Genomic DNA, 21,673 nt, shown 5'->3' with positions numbered 1-21,673 from the left:
GGTATAAAAGTAAGTACAATTGTCTGTGTTTTGAATGTTTGGGGTCCCCAGAGTTTTGTGCTATCAAAATGGGGTTCCAAGCTAAAAAAGGTCGGGAACCACTGCACTAGGAGTTTGCATCCCAATGTATTTATTTGGTGAGATAAAATGCTGTTCTGTTTGTCTTCAGGTTAACACAACAAGGACATTTGATTTGAATTTGCATCAATATTCATATAAATAAATGCATGTAAACATAAAAATGCCTGCAATTATTTCTGCATAAACTATGATAGTTATGTTTAAAGTGAGTTTTAAATGGATTGTTAAATCTAGTTTATTAATGTTAAACTTCATTTAACATCGTTGTACTAACTACTAACAATGTTCAATATTATCTACTGACAAAAAAAGTAAAAGGGTAAAATAATTGTCCTGACTATAACTAAACTAAAATGCTGACAGTTTTTGTTGACAAAAACTAGACAAAATGATGTTTTTTTGGACTAACATAAAGACTAAAATGCTCGACTTATAGTCAACTAAAACTTGACTAAATAAAAACGGGAGGAGGTTGACTAAATGTCATAAAAACTAATAAGCATGATTTAAACTGGAATAAAACAGACTAAATTTAAAATGGCTGATAAAATTAACACTAGTTGGATGAAGGAAGTCCTGGTTGGATAGAGGACATCCTGGTTGGTCATGTTCATTTAAAGTCACATTTCCTGTAAAACAGGTTTCCACTTCGTCCTTTATCTAACAGTAAAGAGTCTGATGCTATTTATCTGGTTTACATGACGGCATGTCATAGCTGCTCTCTGTGTCCACGGCAGTGAGCACACACACATGTACAGAGTCCACGTGTTGTAAAACATGTCAACCAGCTGAAAATCAGACAAAAATAAGAGAGTTTTCTTGATTCTCTCAGGCAGCTGAAGATGGAAGCATCTTGCTACAGGGAGGAGCAAGATGCTTGTTGGATTGTAGGAATATTCTAAGCCGTATCACAGCTTTAAATGGATCCAATATTATTTGTAGTTTTTATTACCATTAACATGTTATCTGAGATTTGAACTTTAAGAATATTTAGAGCAACTCCACTGAATGAAACATTTCATCAGGTTTAAAAGTTTCACTTTTTCTGTACTGTGTGTTTTTTTTTTTTTATTTATTTATTTTTTTTTATTTTATCTTTTTTCATCACAGCATTTCTGGCTCTGAATCTGGGTTATATGTACTGATGTGGTACTTCAGAAATGAATGTAAATGTGACAGATCATGAAGGATGTGATCCTGGTTGGAGGGAGGATGAATTGCTTGGATGGAGGATGTCCTTGTTGGATGGGGGACGTCTTGGTTGGATGGAGGATATACTGGTTGGATAGAGGACATTTTGGTTGGAAGGAGGATGTGTTGCTTGGATGGAGGACGTTCTGGTTGGGTGGAGGACGTCCTGGTTGGGTGGAGGACGTCCTGTATGAATGGAGGATCTACTGGTTGGATGGAGGACATACTGGTTGGATGGAGGGTGTTCTGGTTGGATGGATAACATTCTGTTTGGATGAAGGACGTCCTGGTTGAATAGAGGACATCCTGGTTGAATGGAGGACGTCCTGTGTGAATGGAGGACCTACTGGTTGGATGGAGGACCTACTGGTTGGATGGAGGATATACTGGTTGGATGGAGGACATACTGGCTGGATGGAGGACATACTGGTTGGATAAAGGACGTACTGGTTGGATGGAGGACATACTGGTTGGAAGGAGGACATACTGGCTGGATGGAGGACATACTGGTTGGATGGATAACGTACTGGTTGGATGGAGGATGTACTGGTTGGATGGAGGACATACTGGTTGGATGGAGGATGTACTGGTTGGATGGAGGATGTTCTGGTTGGATGGAGGACATCCTTGTTGGATGGAGGATATACTGGTTGGATGGAGGACGTCTTGGTTGGCTGAAGGACGTTCTGGATGGATGGAGGATATACTGGTTGGATGGAGGATCTACTGGTTGGATGGAGGATGTCCTGGTTGGATGGAGGACGTCTTGGTTGGATGAAGGACGTTCTGGATGGATGGAGGATATACTGGTTGGATGAAGGACATCCTGGTTGGATGGAGGATATACTGGTTATATGGAGGATATACTGGTTGGATAGAATAGAATAGAAATACTTTATTAATCCCTTCAGAGAGCCCTCAGGGAAATTTGGGATGGAGGGTGTCCTGGTGGACAGAAGACATCAGGTCCTTTAAAATTTGATAAATCCTCGTCACTTGTCCAGCCGGGACAGGTGAGTCATGTGTCTAGTATTGATTATTGATTATTAATGGATGGTGTCCCCTGCGTCCTCAGGTCCTCCTGACAGGCCCTCGGCTCTCTGCACTGGCGTGGGACCGGCAACCCTCTGAGGACGATGGACCCTGTGATCTCACTGGGTACCGGCTCAAGGATCAGGACCAGGATGGATGCAGGAACCTCGTTGTGCAGACACATGGTCGGTGTGGTGTTAGTAGTGGCCGGCACGCTGGTTTCCATGGTAACCACAGGCTCATCTGCAGCAGGTAAATGTTTTTGACCACTGACCCATCTGTCAGAACAGGAAGTGAGAACTGGACTTCCTTATAAGGAGTGGGATTTTACCTTCATGTCCTCATCCTGCCACGTTACTGTCAGTCTCACACACATGCGCACACACACAGACACTAGAGCTGGACAATAGTTCAATATCAATATATATTACACTATACTTTATTCAAAAACGGTGATATGAGTTTTGCACACATTTCTGATATTTTGATATTCATACAGTACATGATTACAGCGTTTCACTGACTGGTGTTCAAGCCAGTCAGTGATTTAAGCCAAACAGAAAGAGCCACAGCACACTGGCTGCGTAAGTGATGACATACACCACAGACACGGAGCCCAACCAAGTGGCAACCTCCGCTGTCAAATGTGAAGCCTATGCGGAAGTGCAAAAAGATTGCAGTTCACCCATCATCCGCTAGGGGCTGGCTCCAAAACATAGCAAATCCCCATAGACTCCCATGTTAAAAGTTCACAACTTCACAGCAGAAATAAACGTGTTTAAAGCCTGGTAAAAAAGTCCATTTTAGGATTATAAGGTCACGTTAGATTAGATTAGATTAGATTAGATTAGATTAGATTAGATTAGATTAGATTAGATTAGATAAACTTTAAAATTTCCTTTGGGATTAATAAACACCAGCTGCTCATGCACCCATAAAAACTTGCATACATTATAAATAAATGAAGCCAATAAAAAAAATTAAGAGTTCAGTTACTAAAATCATTAAATACATAGATTAAAACTGTAAATGAAATAAGATCTAATCATAATAAAATCATACATCTGCTCTAGTATATTACAGCCAGGGAGGCTCCATCTCCTCTATTTCTATTATCGAATGTCCACTTCTCCTCTGCCCTCCTCCGTCTCCACGCCCCTCCAAAGAGCTGTGCAGCCTGATAGCAGAGGGATCAAAGGACTTCCGCAGTCTGTCTGTGGCACATCGGACCGATATCAACCTGTTGCTGAGTGTACTCCTCCTCTGTGATAGGACAGAGTACAGGGGATGTGTGGCATTGTCCATGATGGAGTGAAATTTGGACAGAATTTTTTGTTCTGTCTCCGCCTCCACAGACTCCAGCTTCAGTCCCACAGCCGATCCAGCCTTTTTAATTAACTAATTCAACCAATTTAGGCTCCTCCTACTGATACAACACCCCCAACAGACCACAGCATAGAAGAGCATGCTAGCAACCATCTACTGGTAGAACATTTCCTCGTTTGGCCCTTCTTATAGAGGTAGTCTGTGTTATGAGACCAGTCCAGTTTATTGTCCAAGATGAGACCCAGGAATTTGTAGGATGTGACTGTCTCTATAGCCACACTCCCAATACAGACAGGTTGTGGAGATGGCTGCTGTTTTCGGAAATCCAGGACCAACTCTTTGGTTTTTGAGGTGTTGAGCTGTAGCTGGGTCCTCCCACACCACTCCATGAAGTCCTCCACCAGTTTCCTGTACTCCCTCTCCTTATTTCCTCTGATGCATGCAATAATAGCCGTGTCATCTGAGTATTTCTGCATGTGACAAAAACCAGAGTTGTGCCGGAAGTCAGCAGTATATAAGGAGAGCAGGGGACAACACAGTCCCCTGTGGGGCTCTCGTACTACTGATCAGGGTACTGGATATCGTGTCACCTATCCTAACAAACTGGGGTATGTTTGTCAGGTAGTGTATTATCCAGGAGACAAGGTATGGTTCCACTTCCATGTTGGTTAGTTTTTCTTGCAGTAGGGGAGGCTGAATGGCATTAAAAGTGCTGGAAAAATCGAAGAAAAGTATCCCCACAGCACAGCCCCTCTCATCCAGGTAGGAAAGAGTGCGGTGTAGAAGATACAAGACAGCATCTTCCACTCCCAGCTTCTCTCTGTATGCAAACTGAAGTAAATCCTGTACATGCTGGACCTGCACCTTCAGTAGTCGCAGTACTGTTCTCTCCAGAGATTTCATGACTTGTGATGTTAAGGCCACAGGATGAAAGTTGTTCAGTTCTCTGGATTTCCTGTTCTTGGAGACAGGGATTATGCATGAAGTTTTCCAAAGAGCAGGGATTTTCCCCAGGCGCAGACTAATATTAAAGACATGTCTAAGAGGGATACCTAACTCCTCCACGCATACCCTTAGCAATTTAGGGCACACCTCATCCGGGCCAACTGTCTTCCTCACATTGAGCCTCTTAAGCACTTTGGTCACCTGTTGTGCAGTGATGTGAGGGAACTTGGGGTCCAAGGTGGAGGATGAGCATTTTGAAAAGGGTAGGCTGGGTGTGGGATGGGGGGAAGGAACCTGATGGTTATTATTTGGTGCAGACGATGTTGGGCCAGAGGGAAAGGGAATGGCAGCAAGAGAGTTAAACCTATTAAAAAAATGTTGAACTCAGTTGCTCTCTCTAAATCTGCACCACTTACTCCTGCATTCCTCTTTCCACAGCCAGTAATAACCTTCATTCCCTCCCACACCTCCCTGATGTTGTTCTCCCTCAACTTCCCTCTTCCTTCTGTATGCCTCTTTTCCTGCCCTCAGGCAGAGTTTGAGCTCTCTTTGCAACACCTTGGTCTCCTCCTGGACGCCCCTTTTAAATGCTCTCTTCTTCCTATTCAGGACCTCTTTCACCTTGCTGGTAATCCAAGGTTTGTTATTTGGGTAACAATGTACTGTCCTAGCAGGCACAACCACATCCCTACAAAAGGTTATATAATCTGTCAAACACTGAGATGCCCACTCAATATCATCCTCATGAGGATCCAGCAGCACATTTCAATCAGTGCATCCAAAATAGTCCCAAAGCTGGATCTCTGCCTCAGGTGACCACTTTCTGACGGTCGGAGTGGTAGTGGGCTGCCTCCTCACTAACGGTGCATACACAGGCTGCAGGTACACCAAATTATGATCAGACTTTCCGAGGGGAGGGAGAGGTGTGGCTGTGTATACATCCTGGATGTTTGCATACAGCACATCAATGGTTTTATCTCCACGTGTAGGAAAGTTCACATACTGATACATTGCAGACAGTGAAAAGGCTAAGGTTGCATGATTAAAATCACCAGAGATAACCACGAAAGCCTTCGGGTGCCGAATCTGTAGTCCTGTCATTGTAGAGTGCATAGTCTCCACAGCAGCCTCTGCATTAGCCCTTGGAGGAGCGTACACGTTTACCTTCATGACAACCTTCATGACTTTTGATTGACAGGTATCCAAAATCCGCGGAAAGAAGGGAGAGTGCAGCACAACCGCGGCTTTAAGCTGGCTAACAGTGTGCCTTAGCTTTAGCCCGCCTACCTCTTTTAGCTGGTTAACTACTGTTGCTCGGGGCTTGGTAAGCTCTTAACTAGAGGCAGCTTGGAGTTTGATAGATGACAATCATCCACCCCCACCTTCACAGTCGCCCTCTCAGCTCGACCTCCTTGCCCTTTTTGGATTTTCCGGGACTAACAACACATGTGACGCTACTAAGATGGCGATGGTGTGAAGCAGTGGCGTTATCAGCCGATTTTTCCTGGTCTTTTGAGCCTAGCCCCGACAACAAAGACCAGTGTAAGTCACTGTATATAGATGCTGCTAAACTTAACTGCCGCCCGCCGTTCCGCTCCGTTATTTCTCAACAACCACAGGCTACACTCACTCACTCTCACATCCAGAGCAACGCTGTGCTGAGCAGGGTCTGATTAGCCCTGTCACTAACTTCAAATGAAGTTTCTGGGTGTCAGATTACAGTACTTGCTTCTATAGCGCCACAAACACAGAGCCTATAACCAAGGGGGGGCTGTGCACACATGTGCAGAGGAGAGAACAGCAGTCTGAGCGCGGCAAACCAGAGCTAGCAAAATGGACAGAAAATCTAAAATAAAGCAGTTACAACTCCGTAGCGTTTTAGAAGAAAAGTAAAGGGTAAGATATACAGTATTTTCCCAAATATGTGTATTTTTTTGTTTGACACAAGCAGATCGCTGTCGGGGGTCGCTACACATTATGTTACACGCGCGCAGGTGTCAGTGTGTGCGCGCATCTCTGCAGAATTTTCGAGATGCACGACAGAGAGATCAGCTCTATGTCATGCATGTCCTATACAGTCTATGTGCATATCAGATAATTACATCAGACTGTTTTTTTTTTTTTTTTTAAATAAAAGAACTCAGTATAAATGAGACTTAAAGGACCTGCTGTGACTTCAGATCAAAATAGTTCAGTTTGATCTGTTAGGGGTATAATGTTAGGGGAAACACTGATAGTGTTTTTCTGAAGATTAGTTACGGAAATTGGGGGTTGTCTTTTATATATATATATATATATATATATATATATATATATATATATATATACATATTAGGGCTGGGCACTTTAACACAATGCTTAATTAATGGCCTTAATTTTTTCTTTTTTTTCTTTTTTTTTTTTTTTTTTTTTCTGGCCGCCAGCTTTGATGACAGAAACATGGCGTCCATGTCTCTCTTCCCTGCTGCAGCGGTGAAGATTTGATCAGGAGAGAGCGGTTTTATCAAAATGACGAGACATTTTCTTTCTGGAGCTTAAGAAAAAAGAAAAACCAACGTTTCTCTTTGTCTGTCAAAACTCATACAGATGGACAGAACATCGTGATTTCTGGATGAGAAACTGCTCCCAAAAGACTAGGGCTGGACGATTTTGAAAAATAATCTAATTGCGATTTCATTTGCAATTACTTTTCAACGTCCTCGTATGTACTTTTCAACAAACACAATAAATCAATCTGTACTATAATAAACAACCAGATTTATTGTAAATAAATTGTTTTTTCTTATACATTAGGCTAATGTTAAGATAAAGACACATGACATAGGAATGAATATGAAAGACTATCTACTTTAATTACAGTTGTAAACTTACAAGACTGCAAGTCAAATTATTAAGTAAGTATTCACCATGGCAAATTAACAAAATTCTGCCAAACAAGTGTGGTGTAAACATAAGTGTAAGTTAGTAATAAGTCACAGAAACTAAAGTGCAGCAGATTACAATAATGCAAACAAAGCTGTGGCTTTACCACTTAAACATTTCCGACTTTTATGTTTCATGAAACATGATATGTAAACATGTGAACTAAACTGTCTGACCTTAATTAGTCAGTTTATAAATAATATATATATAAATAATATATATATATATATATATATATATATATATAGATTGATTGATTTATATAAATAAAAATAAAGCTTAGTGATATCCAACATTAACATCACACATACTAAAGTGCAGGAAAACTAAGGAGAACAAATATGTTGTTAAACTAATATGTTCTGGACATGTTTTCTTTTAGATAAATCAAAATCCCAATGAACACAAAATAAACAAGTGTATGTTCTTATTAAACCTTAAGAAAGAAAAAACTTTTTGAACACTAATGAAAATACTATATTCATTCAGTAACAGCAGCAAACAACACACATCAGGGCAAAATGAACGGCACAGTCAGCCAGAAAGATTCTTCTGTATAGTTCTAAGTAGCTCACAGATTTTTAGTGAGGAAAACCAGCATGTCAGCTTTTGCTGGTTTCAAAGATGAGCGAGTGCAAGTTATTATATTCCCCTCAGCACTAAAAAGACGCTCTGAGGGAGCACTCGTGGCAGGGACACAGAGATACTTGCGGGCCATCTTGCACAATTGTGGAAAACTTATTTTGTGCACTTTCCACCACTCCAAGGGGTCATCTTCTCCATCAATAGTAGGGCTCATGAGGTAACTATTTAACTCTGCCTCAGCAACATCTTCAAGTTGCAAGGGAGAAGCAGGACACGCCACAGTGGTCTTGAAGAAGCTGCCAAGAGACTTCTTCACCTTTTTGTCAGAGGGTTGCACACTTTCAGGCCTTGGAGTGGTTTCTGTGCGAGACCTCTTCTCCTACCAGATGAAAAAAAAAAAACAGCAATTAGTAATCAGTTAGATTATGAATAAATAAATATCAGGTGCGTTTGTGAAATATTAGATACACAATTATTTCTAACCTGGTTATGTGCACGCCTTGCTGATTCCACCATTTCAGTCTTGAGTCGGGTCTTAATGGCAGGAATGTTTTCTGTGGTGATAAACTGGGTTTTGAACCTGGGGTCCAGGAAGGATGCAACATCCAAAAGCTCCTGGGTCCTGGGGTCATTGTACTTGTCATTAAGGTATGCTAGGACCTTGGTTTTGATTGACCTAGTCAGGTCAGTGTCCTCTTGATCTTCAGCCAGGACTGATGTGGCCAGAAGGTGAAGAACTGGTTTGAGGTAGGAGATGCTTACGTACTTCTCTCCAGAGAGAGCATCTGTAAAGTCCTGGAGAGGATGCAGTGCCTTGTGAACAGACTCCAACACCTCAATATCCTGCCATGTTGGGATGAGGGAGCGTGCATATCTGTCACCTGACAATACGTGAGATATGGCTTTGAGCTGCTCTAGCACCCTGGAGATCATCTTTGCCTTGGATCCCCATCTTGTTGGGCATTCAGCGATGAGGCTGTGCTCAGGAAGTTTGAGCTCCTTCTGTGCTTCAGTCATTGCTGCCTTCTTCTTCCAACTGTGGGAGAAGTGTCCCACCAGCCTTTTGCAGAGCCCTATTGCTCTTGACACTCTGTCATCTTTCAGCGCGTGTCCTGTAATAAAAAATAATACAAGAACAGTATAATTTATAAAGTTCTGTGATACAATGTTATCAATTTAAACACACTCACATTCCCTCCCTCCAACTCTTCTTATCATTTTTTTTTAATTTCTTGTACACTGTACTGGTCTAAGTACCATAATTTATCTATTAATGTATCTATCAATCACTCACACACAGATACACCACCTCTCTCTGCTCACACACAATCACGCACACGCTCGCATTCAGTATATAAGTCATAATACTAATTTACGTACCGATGGCAAGATGTAGTTGGTACCCAAAACACTGGAGTCTTGTCCATTCATTTAGCTGTGCTGCCATCACCATATTCGATGCGTTGTCCGTCATTATGCATACGTGGTTTTCTTCCTGTAGATCCTTCCTGTAGATCCCAGCTAGCAAGCCCATCTCTCAGGCTTGCTAGCTGCAATGTTTTCCCCCGTGTGGTCGTCCGGGAAGTAGGATGCTTGAAGGCAACGAGCTCTGAGATTTAAGTCTTCGTCAATGTAATGCACTGTTAGACTCTGGTATGGCTCCGCTGTGCGGCTTGACCACAGATCAGTTGTTGTTGTAAAAAATTCCACTGTTTTCAGTTCCGCTGCAACTTTCTGTCCGCATTTCTTATATAGCTCAGGTATAGCAACCTGGCTAAAATGTGTGCGTGACGGAATTCTGTACCGCTTATCCATTGTGTTGACCAAAGCCGTAAACCCAGGCTTGGTCACCGTGCTAATGGGCATCATGTCTTTAGCTATGAACTCCATTATTGCCAGAGTTATTTCAGCGTGCCGCTTTGAATTATGTTCGTAAGGAGTAACACTTTCAAACAATTCCGTCAGTGATCCCTGTCGGCTTGTATTTTGCTTACTTAAAGTAGCACTGGTCGATGGCGTTTTAGTCATGCAACTATCGTACACGGCTTTGTGATGGTTTTTCAAGTGTTGATAAAGGTTCGTAGTGTTACCTCTTGAGGTAGCAACTGTAGCAGGGTAGCTTCTGCACAATACCTGACATTGCGCAGCATCTTCTTTTTTAAACCCAAAATAATTCCACACAACAGACGTACCGTTCCTCTTTGGTACTAAACTTTGTGCAGTGTCAGTTTCTGTCGAGCCTGAGGCCATTGCGCAACAGGTTGCAGCGTTGACTTCTCTCCGCTCGCAAGTCACGTGACCAGATCTCGCGACCATTCAAATCGCAGCCTTTGCGGTTAGAAAATCTCATTTTGTCTTATCGCTATATTATCGCAAATGCAATTTATCGTTCAGCCCTACAAAAGACAATGAGAAACTGTTTATTTATTATTATTTCAATTTTTTAATAAATACGTTTTTAATTTATACAAGACAGCAAAGGTAGGACATGCTTTCTGACTTTTACAAACGTGAAGCATAAATCGGGTCTTCTTCTGTCTCTGGTTTGGTGAATCTTGGTCATAGCAAGATGAAACTTCCAGCTGTGGAATCTGTGAGATGTGAGCTTTCAGTAGAGGAGTCGTTTGTTCATGTTCATGGGGAGACATCATCTGTGTTTACATATTTTTCGGACTTTGTGTACCATGTCTTTTAATTGTTTGTTGTCTTAACTGTGTTTGTTGGTGATAGAAATGGTTTCGCTGAGCCGTTAGCTGAGATTCTGGACTTTCTGTGGATGCCACACATGTTTATAGCTGCACATCTGACGCTAAACCCAGAAACAAGATGCCTTAATTCCCGGTAGCGAGGCTGCAGGTGCAGAGGTGAAGCTAAACAGTCAAGCTAAGAATGAAAGGTTAGAGAATTTATAGGCCAGAAATCTGGATAATGAAGCAGTGAAGGTGCATGGATGGAAGTTATTGTGCATATTGTGAATATTTCTCTCCTCACCATCTAGAAGCTGTGAGATTCTCATCCTGCTTTCTGTCTGTTCACCTGATGCTGACATTCATCACATATTGTTCCTTCTGTGTTTAGAAGGAAGCAGCTTCACAGCTTTAAATTCATCCTGCTGACTTTTTACCTTTTAGTTAGTAAATCCTGAACATTTCATCCTTCTTTCTAATGAATATTTGATTTTATAAATATATATGAAGAAATATTTTAACTGTTGCTGTTTAAAGAGAAAACTGCCTCTAAACCTGTTTATGTGTTTAGTGCAGGGGTCTGCAGCCTTTCCAATCCAAAGAGCCATTTTTCCTTCAGCCGAATAAATAAAACTCCTTTAGAGCTGCAAATGTTACGAGACCTTTTTTAAGAAGGCAACTTAATATATATTTTTAATGAAGAGCCACCATAGGATATTTGTTATTTTGAAGAACCACATTTTTATTTCAACATATCCTCCAATTCAATACGAGCTATGAGGTCGTAAATTCATACACCAAATTACGACACATAAGAACATATGCTAAAGCAAAGCCCGAGCGACCCTTCGTCTTACGTCACCCATCCGTAATTTACGGAGGTTGACGAAGTGGCGAATGCTGTGTCCCTGTTAATTCCAGGTCACTATTTACTTCACTCAAACATGGCGCCTTGTGTCATCGTGTGGGTTTTTGGAAGCATTTTAGATGAGCAAGAAAAGGTAAGTAGTGACTAAAAAGGATTAAATTTGTGTACCATAGAATATTTTGACAATTTAATTGTGTAATGATGTTTAACTTAGAATAGCTTAGTACAGTGTATGTAAATTTTGTTTATTTAATGTTCACCGTGAAGTATCAGTATATGACATTGTGCTAAAACGTTTTTGCTAGCTAGTGCGTATGTTAGCACGGTAAATTTAGTGTTTATACCCTGCATATTAGACAAAATGGTTTTCCATAAAGACGGGAATTTTACATGACACTAAGACGTCATTTGGTTGCCCAAACAGGAAAGAATAAGGGGCAGACAATGTTTTAAATTCCATGAACCACGATGTTGTCATTTTGCAAATTATCACCTCAATATAACATGACAGATCGAGAAAATGTTGATCATACAGCTGTACAGAATTAGATAAGTATTCTTATTATTTAAAGTCATATTCCCTAGTAAAATGTATGCTAATTTTGTTTATTTAATGTTTGCCAAGGAGTATTGGCATATGACATTGTGCTAAAAAGTTTTTGCTAGCTAGTGCAGGGACGTTTGCACTGCAAATTTAGTTGATACCCTTCAAATTACACGAAATTTTTTTCCATAAAGACGTGTATTTTAGATGACATTAAACGGGTGGGGGGAACACAGACAAAACAGTGTTTTTAATTTCATGGACCGTGACGTTGTCATTTTGTATATTCTCAATAAAGTGATATAAAATAAATAAATGATTAAAATAAAAATTGCCTGCAGAGCTGAACAGCATTAGATAACTACGTTTTGTATTTAAAAATCATGCCAAATGAAGGCATTCTGAGAGCTATAGGAAATATAACAGGTGAGCCTTGTAGGTAAACAAATATGTTTGTCCCCTGTGTAATCCATAATTGTCAGTATGTGATGAAATCTGTAGACAGCACGGTTAATATTAGATGTTAAATTTCTTTATGTGATATGACCAAAAGCAGTGTGGCTAAAAACAGATGATGCACATAATTTTATATTCACATTTTCAGAATGAATCCATATTTAATGTAATGGTTTCTATTATAAACATTTATTCTCCATTCGAGTCAGCGATATCTAATCAGTTGCAGTTAATACAGCTTTTCTGTATCATGGGTATATGGTAAGAAAATGTGTCACACATGTTTCCTTTTCCAGATGCCTACTAAAAAAAATGTTGGCAGTGCCAGAAGATGATGGGGTGGCTTCTAAAACATGCCAACACTGTGGCAGCAAACAGCACCACAAAGAGAGGATGCAAAAACAAAAAGAAAAATTTTCCAAGGAATGGAAAGAGCGTCAAAAGAAGAACAGCAGTGTCAATAAAGTCTACGATTCAACAAGTTTGCTGGTACGTTTTTCTCTACCCAATGGTTATCATAAAATAGTATCTAATAATCCCTGCAGAAGTACAGATTGTTTATGATGAACAGACAAGAGAGAATTGCCTCATTGTAAAAATAGATCTTTTTTAACATCATTGCTGCTGAAGTGATGCTGCATTTATCCTAGAAAACAAACAAACAAAAACTTTATGCTATATTGATCTGAATCACTTGAACAGTGCAGAAAAACATGCTGGCCTGCTCCTCCTTTGGCTTTTTTAATTAGTATTTTCAAGATTGTTTAAAAACATCTAAAAACAAAAACAATTAAAGCCGCAAGCGGCATCCATCGGGTCCGAGCTTCCTGGACCTCGCCACCCGATGTCGCCATGGCAACAGGTGGTGTAATGCGTTAAGGACCCAACCTGTATGAATCCTGTCAAGTTTGGTGCAGATCCCATGTATTCCTATGGAGATATGAGCAAACTGTGTTTCATGGCGAGAAGGCTTTTTCCATCGGTTGCCACGGTAACACGCTTTCTGCTATTAGAAAGATTTGAATAGCGTTTGGTCCCCAACTTGTCAGGAAGCTTCCCACCAAGTATGGAGTCGGTGGCACGAATCGCCTCCGACTAGTTCGTTCAAATAGAAGTGAAATGAAAGATGGCGGGCACCCCGTTGCCATGGCAACAGGTGTTGGATTGACTTCTTTGCTGGACTTGGGGTGTCACAGATATGAATACTGATAAGTTTGGTGCAGATCCCATGTTTTTCTATGGAGATATGAGAAAACCGTGTTTCATTGCGAGAAGGTCATTTTCCCTCGGTTGCCACGGTAACACGCTTTCTGCTATTAGAAAGATTTGAATAGCGTTTGGTCCCCAACTTGTCAGGAAGCTTCCCTCCAAGTTTGGAGTCAGTCGCACGAATCCCCTCAGACTAGTTCGTTCAAATACGATGTGTGTAAAGTGCCAAAAATGGCAAAAAAATGGCCGTACACGCCAAGATGGCGGGCACCACGTTGCCATGGCAACAGGTGTTAGATTGACTTTTTTGCTCGACTCGGGGTGTTACACGTGTGTGCCGAGTTTCGTGTTCCTACGTCGAAGTAGAGTTTTGGGACCCCATTCATTAGGGGAATTTTGGGGTGTCTAGGTGGCGCTGTTGAACCAATTTTGCATTGAAGTGTATGCGGACCTTATAATATCCGAGTTACGCGGGACTTGACGTGTGTGCCAAGTTTCACAACTTTTCATGGGTGTTTAGGGGGTCAAATTTGGGGTCGAAACGCTTAGAAGGAGAATAAACATTTCAGGAACAATAGGGCCTTGCCATACTTTGTATGGCTCGGACCCTAATTAAAACCAAATCACAACAAAGGGAACAGTAACAACAAAGATGGACAGGGTGTAGGTAGAAGTCTACTCCCATATATTCCCATTTTTTTTCACAATGTTTTGTTTTCATGTAATATCAGCAGACTGCCTCAACTACTGGTTCAATATTAAACAGGTGGAGTAAATGGCAGATAAATCAGTGATAACAAAATGATAGTTTTTACAGTATATAAATTTAATGATACTGTGGTATTCACAATAACTAGAAACAAATCTACTTGACCAATAACAGAATTATATTTTTGCATTATTCCCACTCACAACAGTTAAGGCCTTTGCTAAATAAGTGATAGTATAAAGGTTTCTATTAGGCAAAGGTGACAAGCACATTGCAGTTCATAAACTCTTTAAAATACTAGACTTTCACAACTAAACTTTAACTTCTATTTTTTTGTGTTAATTTCTTTTTCAGCTTCATAAATGGCAGCTTTTGGAGAGGCATCCCATCCGCTTCCTGGCCAGGAAAAGGGAAGGAGGATTTATGGCAGAGTGCATGTGTCCATGGTTAATTAACACCGAGGACATGAAGGATGCTCTTGATACCACGAAGAAAATTTATGAAAGTCTTCTTAACGGTAATAAGAGAAACATGTATCTCATATTTTTACCTAATCCATAATAAATCTAGGATTAACTCAGAATTAACAAGTATAACATACTTTAGGATGAAAATGCATACATGGACACCTGAGAGGTTTTAATATATTGATGATGTTTAGTCTTAATATGTAAAAATGTCTCACTGTTTTGTTGAAGTTTTTTACAACAAACAAGTTTGTGCTCTAATCACATGGTATGCATTGATTTATGGTGTCTGTTCAGAGACAGACCCATGGTCAAAAGCATGACTGGATTTTAGTTTGTAGAGCTGATTTAAAAAAACTCTCTTAAATAAACAATGTTGCTTTTGTTCTGTTTATATTATATACGGTTGTATGCTCATATATAGGTAAGAGGTGTTATATGTGAAGATTTCTGTATCTAAAAAGACCTTAGTGTTTAGCTGTGTTGTGGACAGTGTTCTGCATGAGCTTCTCAGCAGGTGTGTGTAGGCTCCAGCCAGTTACACTGTGTAGAGCACGAGTGTTGGTATTACTAGAATTACACATTATTCACACACCACTTGCACATTATTTGGACACTAACTCTCCCATGTAGTTAGTGTTTACTGGTTTGTCAACTGAATTTCTTCTTCCTAAAAGTAACAACAGTAGTCGAAACTACAGCTGAGATGGGGGAGAGGCCAGGACCGGGTACTCTTAGCCAGGACCGAGTACTCTTAGCCAGGACCGGGTACTCTTAGCCAGGACCGAGTACTCTTAGCCAGGACCGGGTACTCTTAGCCAGGACCGAGTACTCTTAGCCAGGACCGGGTACTCTTAGCCAGGACCGAGTACTGAGGATCCACAGCTCAATGAGGATAGGGCTGACCCAGCCCTAGAGTCCATGCCCCCCATCACTCCTCCTCTGTTGTTCGCTTGTCCCCAGTCCTCCTCTCCAACTCCTCTCTTGTCCGCTTGTCCCCAGTCCTCCTCCCCAACTCCTCTCTTGTCCGCTTGTCCCCAGTCCTCCTCCCCGACTCCACTTGTATCGTTCTGTTCCCAGTCCTCCTCCCCAACTCCTCTCTTGTCCGCTTGTCCCCAGTCCTCCTCTCCGACTCCTCTCTTGTCTGCTTGTCCCCAGTCCTCCTCTCCGACTCCTCTCTTGTCCACTTGTCCCCAGTCCTCCTCCCCGACTCCACTTGTATCGTTCTGTTCCCAGTCCTCCTCCCCAACTCCTCTCTTGTCCGCTTGTCCCCAGTCCTCCTCCCCGACTCCACTGGTATCGTTCTGTTCCCAGTCCTCCTCCCCAACTCCTCTCTTGTCCTCCTGTCCCCAGTCCTCCTCCCCAACTCCTCTCTTGTCCACTTGTCCCCAGTCCGCCTCTCTGACTCCTCTTGTATCGTCCTGTCCCCAGTCCTCCTCCCCAACTCCTCTCTTGTCCGCTTGTCCCCAGTCTTCCTCTCCGACTTCTCTTGTATCCTCCTGTCTCCAGTCCTCCTTCCTGACTCCTCTCTTGTCCACTTGTCCCCAGTCCCCCTCCCCAACTCCTCTCTTGCCCACTTGTCCCCAGTCCTCCTCCCCAACTCCTCTCTTGTCCACTTGTCCCCAGTCCTCCTCTCCGACTCCTCTTGTATCGTCCTGTCCCCAGTCCTCATCCCCAACTCCTCTTGTATCGTCCTGTCCCCAGTCCTCATCCCCAACTCCTCTTGTATCGTTCTGCTCCCAGTCCTCCTCCCTTAACTCCTCTCTTGTCCACTTGTCCCCAGTCATCCTCCCCAGCTCCTCTCTTGTCCTCCTGTCCCCAGTCCTCCTCCCCAACTCTTCTCTTGTCTTCCTGTCCCAAATCTTCCTCCCTGCATGCTCCAGTGTCTGTTGGACTTACCTCACAGAAGAAAAGACGAAGGAGGACGGCAGACACAGTTGGTATGTATGGATTTGTCCGTCTCTCATCATTTATAATAATCTTTGTTAAAAGTCTTGGTGAGAGTTGAAATACTGTCTCCTCCAGTAAACAAGCATAGTGGCTTTTTGGTATAAAAAATCATCTAAATAAAATTTATCTGAATCTTATTTGAGGTCACTCTCTCCAGGAAATCTATTAATACATTTGCATTTTAACAGTTTGAAGATTTAAGTGCACAGGGATGCTTTTATTAAAAGGGAACAAAAATTAAACAATTTGTTTTTTAAATTGTGTTTCAAGTTGTCCATTTAATTTTCAATGTTTTTTTTAACAATGACCACCATGGCAATATTTTGATGTTTCTTCAATCAATAACACTTTTATCCCTTTCAGAGTGTCCCATTCATCAAGGGTCATCCACTTTCCCCTACAAAAAGATTTTGAGGCAAAGAGTCAGGGAGGTTGGTTTGAAAAAGTGTTACAGATGTTTCACGGTAAAAAACTAATTATGAAAACATATAAATATCCCAACATAATTATATCTACATGTGTTATTGTGGTCAGGACACAGAGGCAAAGTGGTGCCTGCAACCTTTTAAAGTCTATATGAACTGGATGAGGTAATGGCTCGGAGCTTTCAGTCTTATTTGTGAATCTGGCAAGAAAACATGTATGAAAACCATTGCAATTTTTTTAGCAACATATTTGCTTGTTGACCCGAGAAACAAGCTTCTGATTATAACACTGGGACTACTACTTGCATATATTGGCCTATAAGTGCACCTTGCTGTGCATCTGCCTGTGTGTCCTCGGCTTAGTGTAGTTGGTGTCCAGATTTTACAAACAAGAATCAAATAACACTCAACGGTTGTTTTGGTGATTGCAGTATTTCTACAAAACAATTACATGATTGCAATAAAATAGGCCTCATTCACCAATTGTTCTAAAGAAGAAATCGAATTCTGTAATTTTATCTTATTGACCATACCGGCTGATTGAAAGATAAGACGGCTCTTCTTTGTTTGATTGTATTTTTTGTGGTTTAGACAAATGAAGGAAAGCTAAAGAAAAGTTCCTTAATTTTATGGTTTGTCTTTATGTCTCTACCAGGGCTGTGTGGAGGTCTTGGTGCAGTGGCATCCTTGCTTTGGATGGTATGTATGTTTAATGTATGTATGAAGTTTTTACCTGTAAATATGTATTGTGGCATTTACCTGTATTGTACAAAACACTCAAAACAACTAAACAAGTTCTTATTTTATATCTAAAGTTGTTTATGTAGATGCTTACATCAATAGGTCATAGTACTGTCTTCTTTTACATAAATCCACATTCTATGCAAACTGATGCAAACGAGACATGGTACATGGTGGCCACAGCACTGGATCCACGTTTCAAGGATGTTTAAATGTCTTCCAAGAGAAAAGAGGGAACAGGTAAAGACCATAAGGATAAGCTGAACTAATGAGCCCAATTTATCAAATAAAACTTTATTTACATAGCACTTATCACACATCAGAAATGCAACACAAAGTGTTTCACAAAATAAAAATGAAAAAAAAAAAACAGCCTGCTGCACTTAGTATTCATTCATATATCCATTCATCCATCCATTCAGGTGTGGACCAGTCTGGAGAGCATGCTCCAAGCAGCAGAGCCCAGAAGAGCAGCGGCTCTCCAGCCCCCCACCGAGGATGATGAACCAGCTCAGAATAAGAGGAGGAGCGTTCTCCTGCTGGAGTCTGACTCTGATTCATCAGAAAATGGAATGGAGTCTGGAGAGCTGCAGCGCTACAGAGCAGAACCCAGCATCAGTATTGATGACTGTCCCCTGCAGTGGTGGTATGCTCACTCAGGAGCCTATGAAAAGCTGTCAGTCCTGGCAAGCAAGTACCTCGCCTCCCCGGCAACATCTGTGCCTTCTGAGAGACTGTTTAGCCTTGCAGGCCACATAGTGCAAAAGAAAAGGGCGGCCTTGCTCCCAGAAAATGTGACCAAGCTAGTCTGTCTCAGCGACTGGCTGAAGAAGAAATAAGATGCAAGAGGTCAGCATAGCTGCTTTGTCCTCTTTAGCAACTAGAATTGATGGCTTGATGGTATTTCAGCACTTTAATTTGGGATGATGAACATGATTATTGGGTCTTTAATTTTTATCTGAAGCTGAAGGAAAGCAAAAAAATTCAGTGTTCAATACTTGTATAGCTCAGAAAGTGTTCTTGTTTTTTGATGTGTTAACTACAGCACTTCATATGGACCTGATGTTTTGTTTTATTTAGAGATTGACAAAAGTAATATGAAACTAAAGGTTGCAGGCAGCACTTGGGACTAGTGTTAAGCACAGCAAAATGTAAATTATTAGGACTGCATCTGTTCATGTCTAATAAAAATAAATGACTTTATAAAGCCACTTTTTTTGTTATATGAATCTTTCGATCTGCCAAAATAATGAATTCTGGTCTGATGGTAGAGACCTAATCCATTTTTACCAATTATCAATAAATATATCTTTTTGCGTTCCTAGTTTATAATTAATTATTTCCATAACAAAGATCTGAATCCAATCATCTCCACCGGGTGTCTAATGGACTTCTTGCAATAATATTCTCAGTGAATATGTATTTTTATTCCACCATTCCAGTCTTTATCAGAATAGAAATTAAATCATTTGTTTTTTAAATGATTTTGGGGCCCTAGTATCAGTAGCTTGACAGGAAATGGGGTCAGAGAGAGCAGCAAAGGGTACCAGGCTGGTACTCTCACCTGGCCCCGCTGCTCTGAGGAGCTGCAGCCTCTGTACATGGGGCAGTGTTTAGCTCAATTGGTCGTTCTGTAAATCTGTGGCCGGATCTAATAGATATTAATTCCAGGTCATATGCAAACGTTTGCATTCATGCAGTCCTCCACGTTCTAGTGTGACATTTACAGTAAGCAGTTCATGCAGTGCATAGCACCCCCTCAGTGGCCGATGGAGATGCAGCTAAATCTATCTATCTATCTATCTATCTATCTATCTATCTATCTATCTATCTATCTATCTATCTATCTATCTATCTATCTATCTATCTATCTATCTATCTAGTCTCTTTCTTTCTCTCTCACGCTCTCTCTTTTTCTCTTTCTCTCTCATGTTCCTGCTGTGTGTTTGAGGGTGTCCTCCCCTGAATACCAATGACTCGTCCCTGTTTGGCACGTGATGCTGCTGGAGAGCATGGCATCGCTGTGGCAACAAGGCCAAGACCAGATGAAAGAGACCCTGTCAAAGCTAAGTGCGTGTGTGTTAGTTGGAAGACAAATGAATGTAAAGACTCAGGAGAAGATGCAGCTCGTGCTGTGGGATTAATCTGATGTTCATGTTCAGTAACTGAGTTAAGAAGGTGATTTCATCTTCTTTATGTCCAGTTACTCGGACTTATACCGCTTACGGTGATTCGAACCATTTAATGTTCAGGTGGAGAGATGTCTCTTTATATTTGTCTGAGACGGAAACGGCAGGAATTAAAGGACTAGTTCAGTGTTTGTCTGAGTTATTCAGTCACTCCTGAGCAGGAAAATGACACAGTTAGCCAGGTTCATTTCAATTCAGTACAGTTCATTTCCATTCTGTTCAGTTCAGTATGATTTTATTAATTTAAATTCAAATAAATTTCAATTCAGCTTTATTTGAATAGTTCCAGTTCACAATAACATCTCAGGGCTTTACAGACAAATCAGTTCAAGTCAGTTTAATTTAGTTATGTTAAGCACAAATTTTGTTTAATTCTGTTGAATTCAATTTGATTAAATTCTGTTCAGTTTTGTTCAGGTTTGATCAGGATCCTCTGGTTTGATCAGGGACCCTGTGAATTAAATTTATAACGCAAGGCATGGCAGTTTATTTGTAAAGCGCATTTCATGTACAGGACAATTCAAAGTGCTTTACATAAAACAAAGACATTACAGATATTTAGAATAGTAAAAGGCATCAACACATAATCACAATAAAATAATAAATTACATTAAAATGATTAAAAGCAAGACAAGTTAAAAAAGTTACCGTGCAGATTTCATGCATAGGCGCATGAGAAAAGAAATGTTTTTAACCTGGATTTAAAAATGTCTACTTTTGGGGAAAGTTTAATCTCCACTGGCAGTTTGTTCCATTTGTTTGCAGCATAACAGCTAAATGCTGCTTCTCCATGTTCAGTCTGGACTCTGGTCTGGACTAGTTGACCAGAGTCTTTGGATCTAAGAGCTTTGCTGGGTTTATATTCTCTGAACATATCACAGATGTATTCTGGGCCTAAACCATTCTGGGATTTGTAAACAAGCAGAAGGGTTTTAAAATCTATTCTGTGACTGACAGGAAGCCAGTGTAAAGATTTTAAAACTGGTGTGATGTGTTCAGATCTCTTAGTCCTGGTTAGAACTCTAGCAGCAGCATTCTGGATGAGCTGCAGATGTTTAATGCTCTTTTTAGGAAGTCCTGTTCAAAAAGACCATTACAGTAATCCAGCCTACTGGAGATGAATGCATGGATGAGTTTCTCTTGGTCTTTCTGGGAGACTAGACTTTTAATTCTGCTGTTTCTGAGCTGGTAAAAAGCTCTCTTAGTGACAGCTTTGATGTGGCTGCTGAAAGTCAGATCTGAGTCTATCAGAACTCCCAGGTTACGAACTTGGTCGGTGATTTTAAGAGCCCGAGTCTCCAGGTGTTTATCAATGCTGACCCTCTTCTCTTTGCTACCAAACACAA

The 21,673-nt window shown here is 41.0% G+C and overlaps 1 protein-coding gene across 1 annotated transcript in view; it reads left to right on the top strand.

Annotated features, from left to right (window-relative positions):
• The window catches only part of si:dkeyp-27e10.3 (UPF0606 protein KIAA1549), a 48,035-nt gene that overhangs the window by 3,822 nt on the left and 22,540 nt on the right, over positions 1-21,673 (top strand). The window contains exon 2 of the mRNA XM_041977056.1: positions 2,348-2,556. Coding sequence (XP_041832990.1) covers positions 2,409-2,556 — 148 coding nt within the window. The 5' untranslated portion in view covers positions 2,348-2,408. The remainder of the gene's footprint in view (positions 1-2,347; positions 2,557-21,673) is intronic.

This window comes from Melanotaenia boesemani, chromosome 23, assembly GCF_017639745.1.
Source record: "Melanotaenia boesemani isolate fMelBoe1 chromosome 23, fMelBoe1.pri, whole genome shotgun sequence".
NCBI lineage: Eukaryota > Metazoa > Chordata > Actinopteri > Atheriniformes > Melanotaeniidae > Melanotaenia > Melanotaenia boesemani.
Note: the sequence above shows the minus strand (reverse complement) of the source record. Positions and strands in the feature narration are given on the sequence as shown.